Below are 26,756 nucleotides of genomic sequence, written 5' to 3' on the forward strand. Positions count from 1 at the left end.
ATGATTAAGCTTGGCAAGCAAATTACGCTAATCATCAACAACGTATAGCCCATTGTATACATCTGTCAGTTATAGATGTACTTTATGAAAAAGCAATCAATTATAGTGCCACAGTCTCTGAGTCTCCCAAAGACAATGAAAATAATGAAGAAAGTAGTGATGATGAAGTTGAAGAAAGACAGCAAGGCATGCTTTATCAAACCAACTTTACCGATGAGCTCGTTTATTTCTTCAATCCAATGGCCAATATTGTACAAACTATTAACAAGGTCAGAAAAATTTGCAAGCTTTTTCGAAAATTGCCTACCAAAAATGGCATATTACAAAATTTTGTTAAAGCAAAAGAATATAAACTTATATTAGATTGCAAGACTAGATGGGATAGCACATTCTATATGATTGAGAGATTTTTGAAATTGAAAAACTGCATTCCAAATGCTCTATGTGCAGTATTGTTAACTGTTGTTGTGGTGTTGTGGTGTTTTTTTTTTTGGTGCAAGGGCAACTTAGGCCATATTGCACCTCCCAAATCAATTGATTTTACATACGGGAACTGCTTGTACAGCAATTAAAAACGATCATACACTTTAATTTGTTTTAAATAGAGAAATAATTCAGAGAGATTTGCTTCTTTGCCTATGATGTTATTGAGAGACAAAGGTTGTAGCTGATCTGAGATGGAACTAAAAGCCATTCGTCGGGCATTGTTAAACAAGCTACATTAGACAAGTATATGTTTTACTGTAAGTGGCTGTGAGCAGTTTGCACATTGAGGAGGATCATTCCCTGTAAGCAAATAGAGATGTGTGAGGTGAGTGTGACCTATTCGGATTCTGCTTAAGATTACTTCTTCTTTTCTGTTTTTACGAAGGCTAGAAGTCCATAATTGTGGTTCAGATTTTATTTGAAATAGCTTGTTATTTGTTTGCATTTTCCACAGAAGTGTCCATTGTTCCATGCATGTTTTCTGAATTTTGTGTCTGTAATCAAGATATGGGACTAGATCATTTGTTGAGGCTATATTAGAAGGATGCTTTGCAGCATCATCTGCACATTCATTTCCTGGAATCATCTGCACATTCATTTCCTGCTGTGACCTGGGACCCAAGAAAAGATAACAGTTTGTTTATGCTCATGAAGCTGCATCAGCTTATGTTTTATGAGTTTTAATAAAGGATTGTTAGGTAAGGAAATACCTTTCAAAGCTAAAATAGCACTTTGTGAATCGGTATATATTATACTTTTATTTATTGACAGCAGTGAGATATTTTCAAGAGCAAGCTTGATGGCATGAAGCTCTGCGGTATAACTGCTACATTCGACTGGAAGTGAAAATGAGATAGTTGAATTAGGGAAGACAGCAGCTGCACCCACTTGATTGTCAGACTTTGAACCATCAGTATAGATCTTGGTGAATTCAGGGTACTTTTGTGTATGAGCATAATGTAATTGTTGGATGTTAATATTTGCTATGGAACTTTTACCCCATTGCTCAAGGTATTCATGAGAAGAAAATGTGAGAGTAGACCATGGGGGATCTGGATCTTTTGATTCTCTGAGGATATTATCGAATTGGATGTTCCAGCTTTCTGCTAGAATCTGCAGTCTGATACCAGCAGGCTGAATTGTTCTGGGTTTATTTCTATAGTGAGTTTTCCACAGAGGATCATGCAGGAGTGGCCAAACAGGATGAGTAGGCAGGCTTTTAATTTTAGCTGAGTAATTCATCAGTAACATTTTTCTTCTGATGCTAAGTGGAGGTTCGTGAGCTTCGACGTAAAGACTTTGAACCGGTGATGTTCTGTATGCACCTAGGGCTAACCTAAGAGACGAATGTTGGATGGGCGTAAGACACGCTAAGGTGCTTTCCCTAGCTGAGTCATAAACAGGTGCTCCGTAGTCTAGCCGAGATCTAATTAGGGACTTATACAAGTGGAGCAGGGTACAGCGATCTGCACCCCAAGATGTACTGGAGATTACCCGGAGTATATTCATTTTCCTTGCGCATGAGGTTCTTAGATATTTTATGTGCTCCTGGAAATTTAATTTCTTATCAAAAATTAGCCCTAGGAGACGAATACTGTTCACGATTGGTATAGGGTGATTGGCCAAGTGCAACTCAGGTTCAGGATGCATTCTGTGCTTTGTGCAGAAATGTATGGCTGTTGATTTGTGGCTTGACAGTCTGTATCCATTTTGTGCCATCCATAATTCAATGTTGTTTATGGATATTTGTAGATGCCTCTCGATATAGTTCATATTCTGGGAATGGCAGGATATGGTAAGGTCATCCGCATAGAGATATGAGTCAACTGTGTTTGGAATGCAGTTTGTAATATTGTTTACTCGTAGTGAGAAGAGAGTGGCACTAAGAACAGAGCCCTGTGGGACTCCTTCTTCTTGTATATATGTTTGAGATAAAACCTGCCGGTACTTAACTTGGAAAGACCTGTGTCGAAGAAAGCTTTGAATAAGATATGGTAAGTGCCCTCTCATATGAATAGAATGGAGATCTCTTAGGATGCCGTATCGCCATGTGGTATCGAAAGCCTTCTCTATGTCAAGGCATATCATGACGAGATGTTGATTTCTGATGAATGCATTTCTTATGTTGGATTCGGCTTTGGTCATGAGGTCTAGGGATGATCTATTCTTTCGAAAACCAAACTGATTATTACTGATTATGTTTCGGGATTCAAGATACCATGTGAGACGATGGTGTACCATTTTTTCCAAAGTCTTACTCAAGCAGCTGGTAAGAGAAATTGGTCTATAATTGTGCGGAATCGAGTGATCTTTTCCAGGTTTCGGTATAGCTATTATATAAGAATGTTGCCAGGAGGTCGGGAATATATGTTCTGAGAATATCCGATTGTAAAATTTAAGCAATAAAGATAGTGATTTCTGATTGAGATGTTGAAGCATTATATAGTAAATTCCGTCAGGGCCAGGAGCACTGTTTCTTGAGGTATACATAACTTCTTTCAGTTCAGAAATTGTTAATGGTTGGTTATAGGGTAAATGGCAGTTAGCTTTGAAGTTCAGTTTCCTTTTTCTCTATTCCGGCTTTAATTTTTTGGAAAGACTGTTGATATGCACTTGAGGCAGATAATTCACAGAACACAGTTCCTAAGGCATTGGCAATCTCTCCAGGAGAGGAGATCTCCTTCCCATTCCAGTTAATAATAGGAGAAGGTGGTACATGATATTTTCCACTTAGCTTCTTTATTTTTTCCCAGATTATTCGGGTATCAGTATCTTTGTTGATTGAGGAGGCGAATTTTACCCATGAATCTTTTTTGGCCTTTCGCCGGATGAAACGAGCTTTGGCTCTCAGTTTCTTGTAGTTAATAAGGTTGGCAGTGGTAGGATATTTGCGGAAGGTATTCCATGCTGCATTTTTTTCCTTTTTCGCTTTATTGCAATCACCATTCCACCAGTGATTGGTATGCCGATGGTTTCTTATTTGAGACTTTGGGATGGCTGTTGTTGCAGCTGTTAGTATCTGCTTTGTGATATATTCGGTGGCAGCGTCAATAGGAAAAGACGTAATGATATCCTCATCAAAAGATACATGATTGGTAAATTTTGTCCAGTTTGCTTTGGAAAATTTCCATTGAGTTTTTGTTTGTGTTTGTTTCATATGGGTGGATTGAATGCTACAAATCAGCGGAAAGTGATCGCTGTTTAGAGGATTGTCGTGTACTGTCCACTCTATGGTTGGGAACAGGATCGGAGAGCATATTGAGAGATCGATAGCAGTGCTTGACCCAGTAGGAAAATGGATGTAGGTGGGTAAGCCAGTGTTCAACAGTGTCAGATTCTCTCTATCAAGTAGCATTTCAATAAGTTCGCCACGTCCATTTGAGACCAGTGAACCCCACAATGGATGATGTCCATTAAAATCGCCTAATAGACAGATCGGAGATGGTAATTGAGAAATAAGGTTTTCCAGATCCTGAAATGTGCATGGATGGTTTGGCGGAAGATATATCGAGACCACTGTCAATGTAATACCGATAACTATACGCGTTGCAACAGCTTCTAATGGTGTTTTCAAAGGAATGTGCCTAGAAGGGACTCTCGATTCCACAAGTACAGCTACTCCTCCATGAGGACTGTTAGTTTCAGATCGATCTTTTCTGAAGATGGTATAATTTTTGACTGAAACGGAGACTTTTGGTGTTAAGTTGGTTTCTTGTAAGCACATAGCAGCGGGTTTGAAATGGTGAATTAATTCATAAATATCGTCAATATTGCTGCGAAAACCTCTGCAATTCCACTGTATGATCTGTTCCATTATTTAGTTCTGTGGGTGGAAGTTGAGTCTGTCTGTTTTTTGTGGGTGGCTTGTTTACCTCTTTCGAGTTTTGATTTTTCTTTTCTTAAAAAATTGGGGCGTTCTGAGTCATTCATTTCTTGCATATCTCCATTTGCATGTATTTCCAGCAAATCCTGATTAGTTATGTCATCAGTGTCCATGCTTGATATATGAGATTGCTTTGCCTCAACAGGATCTGATTTCTGTAAATTATCTACTGCTTGAGAACGGGGAGGTCTCTGGGATGGAACTGTTAGTGGTGTATTACTGCATTGGTCTACTACGTTTGGTGGAGATGGATGTTCATTAGATAGGACTAACCGAGCCCAGTTGGAGATCGATGTGTCTGGAGGAATGGTCACTTGTCTGACATGCTACTGATTGGTGACTGTGTGTAGCAGTAGCATAGGTGTGTTTCGGCATACTTAATTTTACTTGTTTTCTTGCCTCTTGATAGGAAACCTTATTTTCAATTTTATATTTTTGTATTTTTTTCCCCAACTTCCAGAGGTCGCAGTCTTTGGAATAAGCGGGATGGTTGCCTTTGCAATTCGGACACTGTGGAGTTGGTGCCTTACATTCTGTTTGTTTGCATCTCCACGGCATGCTATCTGGGAATGGCCAAATTTCTGGCATTTAAAACATCTTAGGGGGTTCGGGATATAGGGCCGAACGCGACAGTTTAAATATCCTGCCTTGACTGAAGATGGTAGATTTGGAGAACTGAATGTTAAAATTATACTCCGGGTAGGGACTAAATTGCCATCTTTTCGGATCATGATCCTTTTTGCTTGAGTGACGTTTTGTTCTTTAAGTTCTTGAACTATTTCATCTTCGGGGACGTTCAATAAATCCCATTCAGTGATCACTCCCTTTGATGAATTGAGGGTGGTGTGTGGTGTGATTTGAACTGGGATTCCACTCAAGGATGTCAGACGTAGTAGTAGCTCTGAATGTCTAGAATTGGTGGTCTCTATTAACAAATCTCCAGATTGAAGACGTTTCACCATTTTTGGTGAACCTGCAGCATGTTCTAGGCATCTCTGAATGGTGAAGGGGGAGAGCTTGCCGACAGGTTGCGTTGACAGAGAATGTATAATCAGGAAGGCTGGTAATTCCTGTCTGCCAGTGTCTTTCTTCATTCTCTTTGAGATAGAGGAGTCATGGTTAGTGTCGTGTGTCTCATTTAATTGAGAGCTCTTCGGCTCTAAGCGTGGAAAATCACTTGTTTCCATCTCTGCTCCTTTTGGCCCCGGGGGTTGTCTTATCCCCCAGGTTACCGGCCCCGCCACGTGGAGGCAGGAGCGGTGCCACCAGTGACCAAGCGGTTGTAGAAGTTAGTTGTTTGTTATTAGTAAAATATATATACTAAATAAAGAAAGGTTGTTTTCCTTTCTGTGTTCTTATTTAATACTTTAAGCACAGAACAACTGGAAGTAAATTAAATAGAAAAAGACACTAGAAATCAAATAAAACTTTTTCTTTAATAAGGGCACTCTATAGATCACTGAGAAAATCGCTTGTCACTATCGCTTCGCACTCGGGGCCACTGTTAACTGAAGCTGTGTTTGACGATGACTGGAAAACACTTGAATTGCTATGTGAAACTCTGCGACCAGTTGAATGATTCTGAAGATACAGACTTACTTAAAGCAGAGTCTTCAATAGAATTTCTGCTTGCTAAGCTTGATACAGCAGAAAACCCATTTGCTTTAAAGTTTCACCAAAGCCTTTTGCAGTGTTACCATGCAAGACGAAATTGCCAAACTGTGGCTTTGCTGAGCTGTCTACACAACCCCAAAAAGTTTAGGAAAGAAGATTCAGGTTCAAGAACTTTTGATTTTCCAAGTAAGCAAGTTTTGAAAAAGCATGCTAAAGAGATTTATCAGAGATTATTTGCAAAACATTCCGAAGGAGTCTTAGCGTTGAATGAAGAAACTGCAAATAAACGAACTGTTCTTTTAGAAGAAAACAAAGACTCATCTAGTTCCGATGTTGGAGATACAATGCGAGAGTATGATAGTGTAATAAAGAGATTAACTGAAGAGCCTTCAAAATATCCGAGTGAATTGGAAATCAGCAAAGAATTTAAAATTTTGGAGGCAACTAGCAGTAGAAGTGAAAAGCTGGAGAAAGTTTATAGAGCACTGCTGACCATTAAACCAACAAGTGTCCAACCTGAGAGAGTGTTTTCGATCACTGGTCTCTTTAACACAAAAATAAGGTCAAGTCTATCAGGAAAAATGCTTAATATACTGTGTTTTTTAAAGTATCATTTTCAGAAAAAAGCTGAGCAATAAATAGTAAAGTAATTTCCCCAAGCTTTTTTTTTCACTTTACTTTTATTTATTTATTATTATTATTATAGGGCTTATTTTTTTTTTTTTGTTTACTATACGAGAAGATAGTTTTTATTCAAATGATTTGAATACAATTTGTAATTTTCTATAATCTCAAGCTGGTTACTTTTTTGGAGCATTTTAATTTTTTTTATTTTTTTTACTATAAGAGGTGATAGATTTTGTTTAAAAGATTTGATTACCCAAGATACAATCTACCCAAGATAAAATAAGTACCTGTGTTATATTTTAATTATTTTCCCTAAGTCTGAGAAAATCGGTTTTAAAACCGGTTTTAAGAGTAAACTTCGGTTAAACTCGGTTTTGAAATTTCTCGGTTTCATGCAAGCCCTAGTGACCACCAAATACGGAGGATGGGGAAAGGTCATGGAATGACCACTGCATATCCGCAGAGCCATATGGCCTTAGTTGCTAATGCTCCTAAAAACCAAATAACAAACAAAAAAACAAACATCTTGAACAGCACCAGTGTTATGATATGGAGCATTATCCGATTGAAATAAACATTGGCTTGTACAAAAGAAATGCCACACAACAGAGAGCATGGAATTGTCTAAAATGTTGGGATAGGCATTAACATTCAGAGAACTACACATAACCACCAAAGATCTTGCCTCACACCATAATTGCAACTTATCTGAACTTCATTGTTGGGACAACACATTCCAGAAGATGACAACATTAGCATTAGTAGAGGCATATGATGCAAGAAAGCAAGCTTATTCAGCATCAGCCAAAAAAAAAAAAAAAAAAAAAAAAAAACGCCACTCCGATTTCACCCTCCGTTCCAAAATACCTGTCCAGTTGAGCCTTAAATTTGTTTAGGCTATCAACTTCAACAACAAATGATGGAAGTCGGTTCCACCAACCAACCACCCGCTGGCCAAAGGCAAATTTCCACACATCTATCCGACATCCGTCCTTCCTCAATTTGAATTTATGCCCTCTGAGGTGATTATTCTGAGCAAGATGAAGAATCCCATTGGCATTGAGCATGCTCAAACCATTCAAAGCCTTATACACCTCTATCAGATCACCTCACCGGTGCCTAGTCTCCAGACTCTGTAATTTGCAAAACTTAAGCCTTTCTTCGTAAGAGCAACCCTTTGTTCCATTCACTAATCTTGTTGCCCTTCTCTGTACCCGTTCCAGCAGCTCTACATCCTTCTTGAAATGAGGCCTCCAGACCTGTATACAGTACTCAAGATTTGGCCTAACCATTGCCTTATACAAGGGAATAATCACCTCCTTATCCCTGCTAGAAAAATTCCTGTATATCATTGACAAGACACCATGAGCTACTCTTGCAGCTCGTCTGCACTGCTAAGAGAACTTCATATCTGCCTGCACAATTACCCCCAGGTCCTTTTCATTCTCCACCACTGTCAGTATAGTACCGCAGAGTTGATACATTGCTCTGGGGTTACTGTTTCCCATATGTAGTACTTTACATTTGTCAATGTTAAACTTCATTTGCCACCTCTCAGCCCATCTGTTCAACCTTTCAAGATCCTGTTGCAGCAGCATAGCGTCAGTAGTGTCCTTAACAACCCTGCCAACCTTAGTATCATCTGCAAACTTGGACATTAAACTTGATATCCCATCATCAATATCATTCGTAAACACCGAAAACAACAACGGACCCAACACTGAACCCTGAGGAACTCCACTAATAACATTAGTCCACGTTGAGCAGTGTCCATTGATTACCACTCTCTGTCTTCTGCCACTCAACCATCCCCTTATCCATAGCAGCAATTTGCCTCCAATGCCACACTGCTCCAATTTGTGCAGCAGTCTTCCATGTGCAACAGTATCAAAAGCCTTTCTAAGATCCAAATATATAATATCAAAGTTATTCCCTGCATTCAGTTCTTTTGTGACTACATCATAGTATTCAATCAAATTGGTCAGGCAAGACCTGCCCTTAACAAAACCATGCTGCGTCTGAGCTATAACTGAATTCTTGTCTAGATGATCCTGCAGTGCTTCTTTAACCAGTGCCTCCATTACTTTACCTGGAACAGAAGTTAAACTAACAGGTCTATAATTACTTGTGTCAGCCTTTGATCCTCCTTTGTGAATTGGGGTTACATTTGCACATCTCCAGTCTATGGGTACCTCCCCTGAGTCCAAAGAAGCTCTCATAATTATGGCTAGGGGTTTGCTTACTTTCTTTGCTGCCTCCTTTAATATAACTGGATAGATCCCATCCACCCCAGGTGCCTTTTTTATGTTTATTCTCAACAATCTCTCCTCCACTTTCCTCTCAGTTATTACAAAATCATCTACCTCACTGCCAATGTTTACTTTACCTACATCATTCTCCTTCCTGAATAACTCCTCATGCATGAATGATGCAAAATACTCGTTTAGATTGTTAGCCACCTGAGCAGGATCCTCAACTGTTGAACCATCAATATCCAGTGGACCAATCTGATTCATCCCTTTCCTTCTTGAGTTTAAATATGTAAAGAACTCTTTTCTGTTTTTCTTTGTATCCTTTGCCAAGGATTTTTCGTAGTCTGCCTTTGCCTGCATAATCTCCTTTGTGACTTGGTTACAGACCAACTTATATCTATCATAGGCTTCCATGTCACCCATTAATTTGTATGTATCCCATACATTTTTCTTCTCTGCCACATGTCTCATTAGTTCATCTGACAACCATTTAGGCCTAAACCTTGAACAATATTTCTTAGTTGGTATGTAAAGCCTGGTAGCCTCCAAGATTAGTTCCTTGAATGCTTCCCATTTTGAGTTTGCTATTGGTAACATCATCAGTTGGTCCCACTGTATAGAATTTAAATACTGTCTCAGACCATCATAGTCGCCTTTACGAAAACAAAAACCCTTCCCTTTACCTCTGATGGTAGTTACCTCCTTGAGTAATTCCCACTTCAACACACTGTGATCACTGCCACCTAGTGGTTCATTTATCTGCAGATTCTGAATGCATGAAGAATCACTACTGATAATCAGATCAAGAGTATTGCTCCCTCTTGTTGCCTCACGAATATGCTGATGTAGAAAACAATCATCCAATAAATCCACAAAAGCCTTGCTAGTGTGCGAGTGACCAACCCACAAATTCCAGTCAATATCTGGGAAATTAAAATCCCCCATTATAAGACTCTCTGATTTATTGGCCCACTCTATTTCCCTGTACAATATCTTATTATACTCATCAGAGTCATTAGGCCTATAGCACACTCCTACTCTCAATTTTGATTTCCCTATGCTTATGTCACACCAAACTGACTCAACACTGCCCTGTCCATCAATGTTGACTGGCTTCACTTCCTTGGACTTTATGTGTTTCTTAACTAATAGCATAACCCCTCCCCCCCCTCCTGTCCTGTCTATCCTTTCTATACACATTGTATTCCCCAAATTCCAGTTCCGCATTACTTATATCTGTGTGATACCACGTCTCTGATATCCCAACAATATCTGCCTTTGACGTTTTGAGCAATACCTCAAATTTATCAAATTTATTTACCAAACTCCTAGCACTGGTGTACACGCAGGTATACATGCACCTGTTTCTATTCTTAGCTACCCTAACACAACCCATGTGTTTACTTGTACTGCAATGACTCCCAGCAGTCTCTGAAATATCCTACATCTTGTTTTTCAGGCTTCTGCTCATTTCAATAGAAGCAGTGCAAGAATCATTTTCACCTCTGCCAGTGGCTACTGTTAATCTATTAGTCCTTGTATCCCCCCCCCCAACTAGCAGTTTTCCGACCCACCTAACACTGCCTCGACAGCATCAGCAAAAATTCTTGCACCCTTTCTATTTAAGTGTATCCCATCCCTGTAGAAGCAATCTCTCCTGTTAACAAGTACAGTCCAGGCTGAAAAAAAATTCTACCCCTTGAGCCTTGCACAATCCCTCCAGGGCCGAATTGATCGACAAGGCTCTCATCATATACTCCCTCCTATCGTGTCTGGGCAGAATTGCAGACACTTTCACATTCAACCCTAACACTTTCAAACTCAACCCCAGACACTTTCAAATTCAACCCCAACATTGCCTAGGCATCTCCCATGCCTATGTATCTGGGGGGAATAGGATACAGCAAGGCTCATGACTCCATAGAACTGATTTTCACTACTCTATGGACCAATTACGGCACCTATTGCAACATGCAAGACAAGACTACTGACTTTGGCTAGTGATGTTTGGCTTAAGTTCCACTGCTCTACATGAAAATTGAGGCTAATGGAGTTCAGAATGCAGTGTACTCAGGTACACTACATACTGAACTCCATGTGTGCTGGGATATCTAATGAAATTATTGTACTACCTTTTCAAATACCCTTTTGTCACTAGGAGCAAACTTCCATTGTCTTTCTGTTTGCAGGACAGCGGTGATACCATTACTTTCTATTTCATGATAATATCACTGACAGTTGATTTGGATGGTGAATGGATGGATGATTTTCATGAATTGACAAGCCAGCAATGTGAAATCTGACAATAACATCCCTCTTAAATCAGTCGACTTACCTCAACATACCATAATGAGAACAACTTGTGTAGCCCATGCACCTTCCTCATATACCTGTCTGAGTCATTATCTGGAAAGGTTCAGTGCACTATGACAACTTAAGAATCCAGTTCCTTTCTTTCTTTTCTTTTTTGAGGGCAGTGCATAAAACAGATATTTAATAATAAGTAAACTGTTCAATCCTTTCAGCTAACTGATTATTGGAAATCCAACAAATTAATTACAAGGATGGCCCATGGTTGACCAGTTATTTTCAATTTTTTTGATTTTATAAGAAACAAATATAACAATCACCATACTTTCATTTTTTTTCCAAGTCCATGTACACCAAAACATTTACTTCCTTATCACTGCAAGATAGTAATGCTGGCATCATAGAAAAAAAATTAAAGTTAATCATGTAGTCAGTGGTTTTAATGGGGGTTTATTGGCACAAGTGCAACCAGGGCCAAATTGTGCCTGTCATGTAATTGTTTCTGGATACTGTTCTTTAGACTTTTATTCCATTTGAAATTTCTGCCCTCAAAAAAGTTCTTTCAAAACTGTGGGCCAAGTCCATAATGTAAGAATATTGACTCATAATAACCCAGTGTGTCCCAAGCTCAAGGCTGTCAATGGGTTATCATCAAAGTTTTTGTAAGTGGCCATGCACTGTCATGCAACACAAAATGATCTACTTTGACTGGTTCTACAGCTTTTTCTTGCATACTCCCTGGTTGACATCACTGCAAAACAGGATAATATAAAAATGCACATGGCTGTAGAAATAACATGGATTATTCCCACTGCATCCCAAAAGACACTGGCTATAAAGTAAAGTAAAAAGTAAAGTGCAGCCATTATCAACCCACTGCAGGGTGGAAGCCTCCTCAACAATTCATGCTGAGGGAAATGGACCATAATCTGCCACGCTGGTCCAGTGCGGGTTGGCAGATCGACCGTATTCAGCAGTCAGGGGCTTGAACCCCGGTCTACTCAAAGAGCGTGTGCTACTGCACTCCCGCTCCTGTCCACTCGGCTACGGAGGCTATAACCTTCAAGCTAATGCCCATGTCTTTAATTTTTTAGGTGGCAGGGAGTCTTCTAAGAGGGAAAGGAGTCATTCCAAGGCCAACTAATTTGACTCAAGTGTGCCATGGCTCCTCAAAAGTCAGTAATCAATGTAAGAATGCAGATTCTAATTCAACTTGTTAAAAACATTTGGCACATACAGAACCATACTGCATTTTCTGGTCATATATTATGATCCTTTGCATCCACTTTCCTCAACAAAAAATTACAGATGTGGCTAACACTTATACTCAGTTATAACACTTATACTCCATACTGCTAACACTTATACTCAGTTTGGATGCAACAGCAGTTATTTAACATGGCCATATCTCAAAATCAGTTTTTGAAGCAATGAATAGTTATGAAGGGGTTCACATCTGGTGAGTATGGGCTTGGCAAACCCAGGGTCCTGAGCTGGATATCATCGTTCTTCTCTTTCTTGCTTTCTTGGGGATTCCCTTCTACTTCTCTCGCTCTCGGGGTAAAGCGGGAATTTTTTTTTTTTTGGCTGGTGCAGCGTAAGGAAGCCTCTGGTGCAAGGAAGCCTCTGGCTTCCTTGCACCATATGGATAATAATAATAACAGCTGGTAGTCACCTGATCATAAAATGATCCAACGATATCTTATATTATGTCTATTGCATAGAATCTAAAAGCATGGTTATACAGCAAGAAAAAGGCAAATTTCAAGCCAAGTTGCTCTCTATGACCTTCCATAAAAACTGTTTATTCATATTGGTATTTGACTCTTAAATAAATAAATAAAAAGTTTAGGTCAATCTTGAACCACCCTCTTCTATAAAAAATATACAGAAATTACTATATTACCTGAATGCTGAAGGATCTTCAAGATTAAGAACAGGATTATCATAATCAGCAAGAATGAATGGAAAAACAGGATACTGCATTAAGTCATTGAATGACCGTCCTGCTAATTTATTCAGCTGGGTTAAATATTCAAAATTAGATACTGAATGATCTCGCCACATCTGAGTAAGAGTTGAAAGATTTTCATTTTTTATCAGACTGGTCAAGGGATATCCTTGCAGGTGTTTACAAAATTCATTTCTTTCCTAAACAAATAATAAAAGAAGGCTAAATATTCTTGCTAAATTATGTTTTATATTTCTGTTTAGTTCACATTTCAATTACATTTTTCCTAATGAAAGCCAGTGATCATTTATAGCAGTAATATCTGCAGATACAAAAGAATTTTTAAAGAAATGATTTCCCAGGGAAATAAGCTAGAATTACACACACACACACACACACACACACACACACACACACACACACACACACACACACACACACACACACACACACACACACACACACACACACACTTTTAGTCTCATTGTAGGGGTGATGGGTTAAGTCATTTTCGATTATGGTCAAGGCATCTTAGGGCACAAAGTAATATGGCCATTTTTGTGTATGTGGAACTGTTCAGGCTATTTTGGATTATGGCCAAGGCGATTTAAATGAAAGATGTTTATTTATTTTATTTATTTTTTTGTTGTGCAGTGTGCAAGCAGTACCGTGCCATTACTTTTATTTCTATAAAGCTTGGGAGAAAAAATACTGTCTCAACATGTTCTACTAGCCTTATTTCCATCTACATTACAAATTAATACAGGGATTCCCAATAGTGTTGATACTGATCCCCTATGGGTCAATCGTCTTGAAAGAGGAGTCAATACATTTCAAGGGGTTGAATGGAGGTCAATGGGCAAATTATATAATAATAAAAAATATAAAGAATATAATAACATATGATTTAAAAATATAACTACGAAAATTGGCCTTGTTTAGCAATTTGGTATGCGAATTTTACTTCTAGGCAGCAAAACTGTAATCCGACAAATGGCCATTTCTCGTGACAAGTCTGTCGTACTGCTAGTAACAATTAATGGCTGCAAGCAGTTAACCGACAGACCTGTCACAGTTAAACTCACAGTGTTGCCATCTGAACAATTTACGTATAGGCATATTATACACATAAACACTATTGTAAGTTTTTTTCAAATAATAACATATTACTATTTTGATAACATAGGTTTTAAGAAGAAACTTATACCATGTTACTCACAAAAAGAGAAGTGTCATCTATATTCACAAGTTTATTTAACATTGGGATTTAATTCTTTGCCTGTCAATTAATCAATTAATCAATGCCACTATATCTTTTATGCAAGAAAACCATTCAGAAAGATGCTATGAAATCAACAAATATGAAAGACCAACTTGAAAGGATGTATCCTAGTGCAAAAGACAAGGATTTTGAACAATGGATTTAAAATCGTTTTTGAAATCTTCAGTTTAAGGAAATGCTGAAGGATGATTGGAAGCTTCTTATAATAATATGTCACTCTTAAATGCAAAAGCGAGGTATTTGCCCACAATTGGGGAGCAATTGATACTGCATCAGTACAAGAAATCATAAACTCAGTCATGAAAATGGATCCAGATCCAGTATTAAAAAGCATTCCACTAAATAACAATACAATACTGTGTGATGAAATGGTTGAAGATATCCAAAAAAAAAAACCCTCCTGAATAAAAAAAACCTTCTGGATACAACTAAATTTGTCATTTTGAAATTTAAGTATCCTTATGGCTTATGTACATTATTGCAGCTCAAGAAAAAAGAAAATAATGGAAGAATTCCATCTTGTTGAACAATTACAGATGTATATAACTGGGGAAATGATTTTTTTGTATTTTGAAAAATAATAATTTTAATTTTAAATTAGGGAAGGATAAAGGGAAGAGTTTTTGCTTTTGTAAGGGTAGTCTCAGACAGTTTTAAATTCTATGCAGTGGGGCCAATTGATACCAACAGCAAATTCTAAATGGGAAGCATTCAGGGAAGTAATCATATGAAAATTTGGGCTTTTCATACCAATGAAGAAATACTGTTCTTCATTGGTATGAAATGCTTAGACCTCAATAATGTCAAATGAACAACTGAGACATGCGGCAGAGATTAAAAATGCATATGAATTATCATGTCAAAATATATCAAAATATCAAATATCAAAAGCCCATGATATATATAAATTAGCCTGTAACAAAGTCACAAAGGAAGTTGGGCAAACTAAGGCAAATTATGAAAAGACTCTGGAAAAGAATGTAGAGAACAGCAACAAAAATTTCTATGCTTATATTAACAGTAGAAGGGAGGGGGTTGAATCATACTGGGCCACTTGATATCAGTGGTTTAAATAAGTAATGATGACACTGCTGAGGTTTCTGATAAATCGAATAAGTATTTCGCATCTACATACTCACATGAAGAATGCATTAGAGAGGATGCCAGAAGTTTATCAGACTCTAACAGGGAACTATACGATTTTGTAATAACTTAAAGGTAAGTGGAAGAGAAATTGTTGAAGCTAAACAGAAAAAAACAAAAAGGCACCTGGGATGGATAGAATCTATCCAATTATATCAAGTGAGAAGGGAAAGGAAAAAAGCAAACCCTCAGCCAAAATTATGAGGGCATCATTGGATCCCTATGGAATAGGGATGTGTGAATGTATCCAGGATCAAAAGGTGACATGAGTAATTACAGAATTGTTAGTTTCATATCTGTTCCAGAGAAAATAATGGAGTCACAGGTTAAACAAATGATGCAGGACCATCTAGACAGGAATACAATTATACTGCAGTCACAGTATGGATTTGTTAAGGGGTGGTCATGTCTAACTAATCTGATTGGATACTATGATGCAGTGGCCAAGAAACTGGATGTAAAAAATAATTTTGGCAATATATACTTGGAATTCAGGAAGGCTTTGGATACTGTTGCACATAAAAGAGTGCTGTACAAATTGGATCAATGTAGCATTAAGGGCAAGGTACTGCGATGGATAAAGGGAAGAAGACAGAGTAGTTATCAATGGACACTGCACTTCGTGGGCTAATGTTATTAGTGGAGTTCCCCAGTGTTCAGTGCTGGGCTCTTTGTTGTTTTCAATATTTATCAATGATATTGATGAAGGTATATCAGGCTTAATGTCTAAGTTTGCAGATGATACTAAGGTTGGCAGGATGGCTAATGACAGTAATCAGGATGAACTACTGAAACAAGTTCTAGGAAAATTGGGTCAATGGGCTGAGAAATGGCAGCTGAAGTTTAACATTGACAAATGCAAGGTACTGCACATGGGTAGCAGTAATTGCAGAGCAACATATGAACTGCTATTACTATACTCAGGGTAATGGAAAATGAAAGAGAATTGAGAGAAATTGTGAAATTATGAAATTCTCTGAGCAGTGCAGACAAGCAACTAGCTCATGGGGTTTTGTCAGTGATATACAGAAACTTTTCTAGCAGGGATAAAGAGATGATCAGCCCTTTGTCAGGACACATTTTGAGTACTGTATACAAGTCTGGAGGCTATAGGATGTAGATTTGTTGGAATGGGTGCAGAGAAGGGCATCCAGATTAATGAAGTGACTCTTTCAAAGATAGGTTTCAGTTCTGCAAATTCCAGCATCTGAAGCCTAAGCACCTGTGGGTGATCTGGTGGCATTCTTCAATTGTTGAGACTACACATGAGGGGCATAAATTCAGTTGAGGAATGATGGTTGCAGATTATATATGCAGAAGTTTGCTTTCAGTCAGTGAGTGGATGATTGTCAGAACAGTCTTCCATCTGTTGCTGTGGAAGTGGGTGGTTTTATTAAATTGAAGGAAGAACTAAACAGTGTTTTGGAGGGCATGGATTGGTGAAGTGTCTATTTTCCCCCCTTTGGTTTATGCTATATAAGCTTGCTTTTTTGCACCATTTGCTACTACTACTACTTTCTAACCTGAAAATTAATTTTTATAGAATCTTTTGCAGTGCCTAGCTTGATTACTGTCATTAACCACCCAGCCAAACTTTATATCATCCACAAATATAGATATTAAGCCATTAAACCTTCATCAATATCATTGATAAATACAGAAAACAACAATGAAAACAGCACCAAATGGGGGGGGTTCGTTTGTTATTTGTTTTTTAGGAGTATTAGCAACTAAGGCCATATTGCTCCGGGATATGCGGTGGTCATTCCCTGACCTTTCTGCATCCTCCGTATTTGGTGGTGACGGGCTCGAACCCCGGTCTAATCAAGAAGCGTCTGCTACACACTGCTGCTCCTTCCCATCTGGCTACAGAGGCGCCTTGGGGGGGGGATTCCACTAATAAGATTAGTCCAAGAAGAGAATTTTTCAGTGCAACTGCCTAATTTTTCTAGATTCTTTGGCAGTGCATACCTTGATTACTGCCATTAACCAGCTTGCCAAACTTTTTATCAATCACAAATATTGATATAAAGCCAGTAAAACCATCATCAATATCATTACTAAATAGAGAAAACAACAATGGATTCAGCACCGAAACCTGGGGGACTCCACTGTTAACATTATTCCAAGAAGAACAGTGGCCACTCTCTGTCTTCTCCCATCCCTTTATCCATAGCAGTAAATTTCCCTTAATGTCACACTGTTCCTATTTGTACAGCAATCATTTATTTGCAACAGTATCAAAAGTCTTCCCTGAAATAATTTATGTATATAATGCGAAATAATTTTTTGCATCCAGTTCCATTGTTACCGCATTACAGTATCCAGTCAAATTGGTCAGACAAGGTCATTTCTTAACAAATCTATGTTACAGCTGGTATTTATAGATTCTACATTCCTTTATAGATGATTCTGCATTACTTCTGAAACCAGTGACTCTGTTATATTTCCTGGAACAGAAGCAAAGCTAACAGATCTGTAATTACTCATGTCTCCTTTTAACCCCACTTTGTGAACTGGAGATACATTTGCACATCTCCAGTCTACAGGAACTTCCCCTGAATCCAAATATGCTCTCATAATTATGGCGATTAATTAAGAACTGGCTTACCTTCTTTGCTAGCTCTGTTAATGTAATTGAATAGTTCTATCTGCCCCAGATGCTTTTCTTATGTTTAGCTTAAAAAATTCCACTTTGCTCTCAGTTAACATAAAATCATTTAGCTCTCTCTTAGAGTTTGATAAACTTCTGGCACCCCCCTATCCCTAAAAAATTCCTCATGTGTGAATGTTGATTAAAAATAACTATTCAGTTTGTCAGTAACCTGAGCAGAATCAGGAGAAGGCAGGAGAAGGTGTTCAGAAAACAGAAGCTGAAGAGATAAATAATGAAAAGGGAAAGTTGGTTCTGTGAGTTGGAAGTTGGATAGTAAATTGAAGGTAACTGATTTTGCATTTGTTTGGACTGGTTTGGAAGAGAGAGAGAGAGAGAGAGAGATCTGAGTATAATCTGATCCTTTTTGAAAATATAAAACAGGAATGAGTTTCAGAAGGATTGAAATTAACTATGCTATTTTTGTCCCATTGGAGAATAACCTGAGGGTCAACATTTAAGGAATTTGTGGTGGATATTCAAGAGGATGAAGCTACATATGCAGGGAAATGCTTCTCAAACTGGAAGGTGGAACACAACATGCTATCATCAGCAAAACTTGGTATAGGATTTTTGGTCAATAAAGAACATCATTAATATACAAGAGGAAAAGAGCGGGAAAAAGAACTGAATCTTGGGGAACACTGGCATTAATGGAGAAGTTAGAAGACAGCCATCTACCATCACCTGCAGTGAGCAGTCAGAGAGAAAACTAGATATCCAATTGCAAAACACAGTTGGCAATCTATGAAATGGAGGCTCTTAGGAGACCTTTATAACAAACTGGATCAAAAGCCTTAGAAATGTCAAGGGCAAATGCTTTAAATTTTCAAACTTTTCCATTTAATCTCTCTACAGATGCCAGCATAAGCCAACATATCACCAGTGGATTGACATTGATGGAATCCATACAGGTGATCACTGATCAGATGGACCTTTCTGAGCGAGTTCAGGAGTGGCCAGTTAATAGATTTCTCTATTACTCTGGAAAGAGTGAAGGTAAGTGCAATGGGATGATAATTGATGAGAAGGATTTTTCACCCTTTCTGGGAACTGGCTAGATAGCAAATTTCCAATCAGAAGGAAAAACACCAGTGGAATAATAAAGTGTAAAAAGTGACACAGAAGGAGAAAGCTCAGGACCACAAGTTATGAGAATAAGTGGTGAAATACCATTAGGACCTGGCACTTTCTTGCCATCAAGGTTGTTCAAAACTCTTCTGGAAGACTACAGGAGGCATTGAAGGGAATGTGCTGGGAATGAGAGGTGGTTTATCAAGATCATCAATCAACAGTTAGAAGAAAAGCAGGATGTTATCAGGTTGGCTTTATCTTTCGCTGAGTAGCAATAGAACCACCTGGTTTTGACAGAGGTGAAAATAGAGATGATCAAAAGTTGTGACCAAGACATTTGGCAACCAGGATGTTCGACTACCGTTTGGACAAAAAACAAATTTTCTACTCAGCTTGTTTGAAGTCTGGTTTGGACTGATTAATAACTGCTTTACAATTGTAGGCAGAAAATGAACCTGGACATTTAGATGCAAGCCAATTGCAATATGCAACATTCTTATCTCAAACAGCCTTGGCACATTTATTGGAAAACCAAGGTTTAGATATGGAAAGAGATTTTAAGGTGGGGTGTGGAATAAAGGATTTCATACCTACAAGATTAATTTCACCGATAAGATCTGAGCAGCCATTAACATCAGAAATCTCATAGATCACCTCATTTTGCATTCCTGTAATGTGAAACAATGCAAGGTTGAGAATAGCAACAAGAGAAAAGCTCCATTGAAGAAGGAACCATCACCAAGTTGTGATCTGATGTGCCTAAATAACCACTCACTTTGACTGCAAATGTTGAAGGATTGTTATTGAGAGAAGATCACAAGTTTTGTGTGTGGTTAGGAGTGTCTGGTATTCTAGTAGTTAAAAACAATGTATGCAAGGTCATTAGTAACTGCAATAACCTTAGAATCTTGCTCAGCTGGGAACAGAAAACTGAAGCCAGCTGGAGTTGTGAATGTTAAAATCACTAAAAAACATTTTCTTACTGTTAGTAAAGTTGAAAGAGAGAAAACTGAATTTCAGACGACAAAGAAAGTAAAAGAGTTTCACATGATTAGTGGAGTTGGGAGATCAACAGAGGCACCAGATAAATTTGACAAAGGGGGTGGATTTTAAGCTGAAGAAGACTGAAGAGAGGATATTCCAAAAGACTAAGTCTCTGAGAGGGAATATCAGCATGGACATATGCACAAGTGTGACTTTTGAAGTGAAAGGAATTGTACAGTGAATAACTAGGACAATTGAGATGAACAACGGTTGGGGTAACAACTGATAATTGTGATTATGTCAGAAAATGTAAGTGTGGCTTGACAGACTATAAGTGGAAATTAGCATTAGCAAAGGCACATGATGCAAGAAAGCAAGCTTATATGGCATCAGCCAGAAAAAAAAAAACCCTTGTTTCACCCATCTACTCACTCCAAATGTTTGTCAAGTTCTGCCTTGAATTGATTTAAGCTATCAACTTCTACAATGACAGATGGAAGTTTGTTCCAGCAATCAACCACCTGCTGGCTAAGGGCAAACTTACGCACATCTATCCTACATGTCTTTCCTCAATTTGAATTTATGCCCTCTCAGGCGATTATTTAGAGTAAGAGGAAGAATCCCATCAGCACTGAGAATGCTCAAACCATTCAAGGCTTTATACGCCTCAATCAGATTACCTCACAGGTGTCTAGTCTCCAGACACTGTAATTTGCAAAACTTAAACCTTTCTTCGTAAGAGCAACCCTTTGTTCCATTTACTAATCTTGTTGCCCTTCCCTGTACTCGTTCCAACAGCTCTACATCCTTCTTAAAATGAGGCCTCCAGACCTCATTTTAAGAAGGAAATGGACATCACCAAGATGTTTGTTTGTTATTTGGTTTTTAGGAGCATTAGCAACTAAGGCCATATTGCTCCGGGATATGTGGTGGTCATTCCCTGACCTTTCCGCATCCTCCGTATTTGGTGGTGACGGGCTCGAACCCCGGTCTAATCAAGAAGCGTGTGCAACGCACTGCTGCTCCTTCCCACCTGGCTACGGAGGCGCCCACCAAGATGGGAACTAAGGGCTTATATATATGTTTGAAAATATATTGCATCTCAGTTCACAGAGAAAATTGTTCTATTAGTTTGACTATTCAGGATGCATTTAATGCATCCTGAATTTAGTGGTAAAGTAAAATTAGAGAGAGGGCATAGTGTATGAAATAATGAAATATTTAGGTTTAGCATACACACAATGAGAATATACCCAGCAGCTTGACATAATGTGGCCTTGCCAATGTTCCCCTGCATACACACTACTCAGATTCTCTCCAATCACTACGTGGCAGAGTAGAAGCAGTGAGATTATATACTAGCTGATCTTGATACCTCCTGGAGAGTTAACAATAGGTTTTGTCTGGTGAAATAGCTAAAAATCAGCCTGTGAATACCATTATAGACCTGTACTCTTGAAACATAAGAAAAATTGGATCACGCTATGATGCCCATCATAAAATCAAAAGATATCAATCAGACTGCATAATGGAACAGACGGCAGTTGCCAGAGCTTTTCTCCAGAAACTAAACATAGGTTTAACAACTTCAAGCTTCCAATTAGCAGATGGTATTATTTCACTGGTTGATGAAGTCATTATCAACTAGTATTGCGCTTTGAAGCTAACATATTTGATTGGGAAAAAAAAAAAAAAAAAAAAACAATAATAAAGTTCTATTAATTTTGCTTCTGCATGTGATGAATATTATAAACAAGAAACAGTAATATGAAATGACTCGCACCCATTTTTCGAAGGTTTGTGTAACACTCACACAACATGGGAATTCTGCATGGTTAAAATACAAAAACAATTGCAATACATTGCTTCATATTTCTCACTATTATCACGATCATTTTTATTATGAATGGCCTTTTTTACATATTGCCACCTGCATGTCACTTGCAACTGATGTCTTCTACATTGATTAGGGAATAAAAAAATCACTATGGACTAGCCTGTAGTTTCTATCTAATATACTACATACCACACAACTTATCGAGCTATGTTAGTTCCCTTACAACTTTCACAGAATTGTGAAATGTGACGATCTATGTGCCCCTCGCCTTCCTATCGAAGCATCAATTTTATTGCTGTGATGCACAGTGCCAGTCAAAATAATTGATACTTTTGTGGGAACTTCCTGGAATTAGCTGATTTAGCATTAGTAGAGGCATTTGATGCAAGAAAGCAAGCTTATGCAGCATGAGCCAAAAAAAAAAAAAAAAAAAAACAAATAAATAAAGAAATAAATAAATAAAAAATAATCACTTCCACTTCACCCCTCTGTTTGTTCGAAATACCTGTCCAGCTGAGCCTTAAACTTATTTAGGCTATCAACTTCCACGACAAGGGATGGAAGTCTATTCCAGCAACCAACCACCCGTTGGCTAAAGGCAAATTTCCTCACGTCTATCCTACATCTGTCTTTCCTCAATTTGAATTTATACCCTCTCAGGTGATTATTCTGAGCAAGAGGAAGAATCCCATCAGCATTGAGCATGCTCAAACCATTCAAGGTTTTATACACCTCTATCAGATCATCTCGCCGGTGCCTAGTCTCCAGACACTGTAATTTGCAAAACGAAAGCCGTTCTTCGTAAGAGCACCCCTTTGTTCCATTTACTAATCTTGTTGACCTTCTCGTTCCAGCATCTCTACATCCTTCTTGAAATGAGGCCTCCAGACCTGTATACAGTACTCTAGGTGTGGTCTGACCATTGCCTTATACAAGGGAATAAATCACCTCCTTATCCCTGCTAGAAAAATTCCTATATATCATCGACAATACACTATGAACTACTCTTGCAGCCCATCTGCACTGCTCAGAAAACTTCATATCTGCCTGCACAACCACCCCCAGGTCCCTTTCATTCTCTACCACTGTCAGTGTAGTACCACAGAGTTGATACGTTGCTCTGGGGTTGCTGTTTCCCATATGTAGTACTTTACATTTGTCAATGTTAAACTTCATTTGCCGCCTCTCAGCCCATCTGCTCAACCTTTCCAGTTCCTGTTGCAGTAGCATAGTGTCAGTAGTGTCCTTGACAACCCTGCCAACCTTCGTATCGTCTGCAAACTTGGACATTAAGCTTGATATACCATCATCAATATCATTTATAAATACAGAAAACAATAATGGACCCAATACTGAACCCTGAGGGACTCCACTAATAACATTAGTCCACGATGAGCAGTATCCATTGATTACCACTCTCTGTCTTCTCCCCTTCAACCACCCCTTTATCCATAGCAGCAATTTGCCTCCAATGCCACACTGCTCCAATTTGTGCAGCAGTCTTCCATGTGCAACAGTATCAAAAGCCTTTCTAAGATCCAAATATATAATATCAAAGTTATTCCCTGCATCCAGTTCTTTTGTGACTGCATCATAGTATCCAATCAAATTGGTCAGGCAAGACTTCCCCTTAACAAAACCATGCTGTGTCTGAGCTATAACTGAAGTCTTGTCTAGATGATCCTGCAGTGCTTCTTTAACCAGTGCCTCCATTAATTTTCCAGGAACAGAAGTTAAACTAACAGGTCTATAATTACTTGAGTCGCCCTTTGATCCTCCTTTGTGAATTGGGGTCACATTTGCACATCTCCAGTCCATGGGTACTTCCCCTGAGTCCAAGGAAGCTCTCATAATTATGGCTAAGGGTTTGCTTACTTCCTTTGCTGCTTCCTTTAATATAACTGGATAGATCCCATCCACCCCAGGTGCCTTTCTTGTGTTTATCTTCAACAATTTCTCCTCCACTTTACTCTCAGTTATTACAAGATTATCTAGCTTACTGCGAGAATAACTCCTCATTTGTAAATGTTGATGCAAAATATTCATTCAGTTTGTTAGCTACCTAAGCAAGATCATCAACAGTTGACCCATCGATATCAAGTGGACCATTCTGATTCATCCCCTTCCTTCTAGAGTTTACATAAGTAAAGAACTCTTTGTTGTTTTTCTTTGCATCCTTTGCCAAAGATTTCTCGCAATCTGCCTTCGCCTGCCTAACCTCCTTTGTAACTTGGTTACAGATCAACTTGTATCTGTCATAGGCTTCTGTGTCACGTGTTAATTTGTATGTATCCCATGCACTTTTCTTCTCTGCCATATGTCTCATTAGTTCATCTGACATCCACTTAGGCCTAAACCTTGAACAATATTTCTTAGTTGGTATGTAAAGCCTAGTAGCTTCCAAGGTAAGTTCTTTGAATGCTTCCCATTTTGAATTTGCTGTTGGTAACATCATCAGTGGGTCCCACTGTATAGAATTTAAATACTGTCTCAGTCCATCGTAGTCGCCTTTACGAAAGCAATAACCCTTCCCTTTACCCCTAATGGTAGTTACCTCTTTCAGTAAATCCCACTTCAGCACACTGTGATCACTGCCACCTAGTGGTTCATTTACCTGCAGATTCTTAATGCATGAAGAATCACTACTGATAATCAAATCAAGAGTATTACTCCCTCTAGTTGCCTCCTGAACATGCTGATGTAGAAAACAATCATCCAATAAATCCACAAAAGCCTTGCTAGTGTGCGAGTGACTAGCCCCCAAATTCCAGTCAATATCTGGGAAATTAAAATCCCCCATTATAAGACTCTCTGATTTACTGGCCCACTCTATTTCCCCGTACAGTTTCTTATTATACTGATCAGAGTCATTAGGCCTATAGCACACTCCTACTCTCAATTTTGATCTCCCAATGCTTATGTCACCCCAAACTGACTCGACACTGCACTGTCCATCGATGTCGACTGGCTTCACTTCCTTGGATTTTATGTATTTCTTAACTAATAGCATAACCCCTCCTCCCTTCCTATCCTGTCTATCCTTTCTGTAGACATTGTACTCCCCAAATTCCAGTTCTGCATTCCTTATATCTGTGTGACACCATGTCTCTGAAATCCCCACAATATCTGCCTTTGATGTTTTGAGCAATACCTCAAATTCATCAAATTTATTTACTAAACTCCTAGCATTGGTGTACATGCAAGTATACATGCACCTGTTCTTTTTCTTAGCTATCCTAACACAACCTATGTTTTTATTTGTACCCCAATGATTCCCAGCAGTCTCTGAAATATCCTGCATCTTATTTTCCAGACTGCAGCTCATTGCAATAGAAGCAGTGCAAGAATCTCTTTCACCTCTGCCAGTGGCTACTGTCAATCTATTGGTCTTTGTCTCCCCCCAAGCTAGCAGTTTTCCGACCCACCTAACACTGCCTCGATAGCATCAGCAAACATTCTGGCACCCTTTCTATTTAAGTGTATCCCATCCTTGTAGAAGCAAGCTCTCCTGTTAACAAGTACAGACCAGGCTGAAAAAAATTCTACCCCTTGAGCCTTGCACAATCCTTCCAGGGCCGAATTGATCGACAGGGCTCTCATCATATACTCCCTCCTATCGTGTCTGGGCAGAATTGCAGACACTTTCAAATTCAACCCTAATTCATGGCTTTTTTGTGACCTGTACTTGTTAAGTAATTCCGCCGATTTACTGTTCATGGTCAAAAACTACTGAAATTTCTCTTATTTTCTGTGACAATTTTCACATGGGTGGGTAGGGATCTTTGAGAAGTGATCTATGGATAGTGAAAAACATGCCAAGGTGATGAAAAGCAGTATTTTGCTACACAACAAAATGTATTTGGCCAGACAAAACAGAGTAATGTAAATGATATTGCCTACTCTCTCAGGGCCACTCAGCTTTCATTAAGTGAAAAAACATGATTGGATAAAAAAAAAAAAAAAAAAAAAAAGCAGAAGATAGGGACTGAAGACCCTATAAGGAAGAACAAAAAAAAAAAAAAAAAAAACCAATCAACTACTAATCCTCAAACAATGACTCACTGGGATTAAATGTTTTTCTATTGCTAAGATAAATATGCTACCTAAAAGAAAAACAAATGGACTGAGGTATTTCAGTGTATATTATTATCTATTATGGAAAAGGCCACATTGTTAAAAGAAAATGTCATGATGGCATTTAAGTGAAGCAAATAGGTAAAATGTTTGGTGTACAGTATATTTTGTAAGAAAGAATATAATATTTCTTTTTTCTGAACTGTGTAGGAGATTTGAAAAGTCCTTTGGTTTTAGAACCTACAAAAGGTTTTAGAACCTACAAAAATCAATTAGCAATATGTGTATAAGTTACTTATGTGTATTTCATTTAGCTATCTTAGAATATTAATGACAATAAATAAGCAATCACTTAACAACAGTTGTTGCCTTGTCCTAGGTATTATATAGTGATGTGACAATGGTTAATCAGTCTACTTTAAAACCTCATGGCTCTGTCACTGTATTCGGTGACAGACACAGTGGGCTAAAAATTCCAAATACTGGAAAAATCATAAAAATTATCCAGAATTAACAGCAGCATCAAATAATACAGAAAAAGGGGGTGTTTGAAAAGCTAAGTATAAAAGGGTAGTGGTATACTGTG

General features: G+C 38.4%; 1 protein-coding gene across 2 annotated transcripts in view; it reads right to left on the minus strand.

Moving 5' to 3' along the window:
* The window catches only part of LOC150084630 (lysosomal-trafficking regulator-like), an 813,382-nt gene that overhangs the window by 359,451 nt on the left and 427,175 nt on the right, over positions 1 to 26,756 (minus strand). For both annotated transcript variants that reach the window (XM_090375369.1, XM_090375368.1), the window contains exon 14: positions 13,079 to 13,323. In XM_090375369.1, coding sequence (XP_090231495.1) covers positions 13,079 to 13,323 — 245 coding nt within the window. The remainder of the gene's footprint in view (positions 1 to 13,078; positions 13,324 to 26,756) is intronic.

Source organism: Mastigoproctus giganteus, chromosome 6, assembly GCF_048544385.1.
Source record: "Mastigoproctus giganteus isolate SK-2022 chromosome 6, ASM4854438v1, whole genome shotgun sequence".
NCBI classification, from domain to species: Eukaryota; Metazoa; Arthropoda; class Arachnida; order Uropygi; family Thelyphonidae; genus Mastigoproctus; species Mastigoproctus giganteus.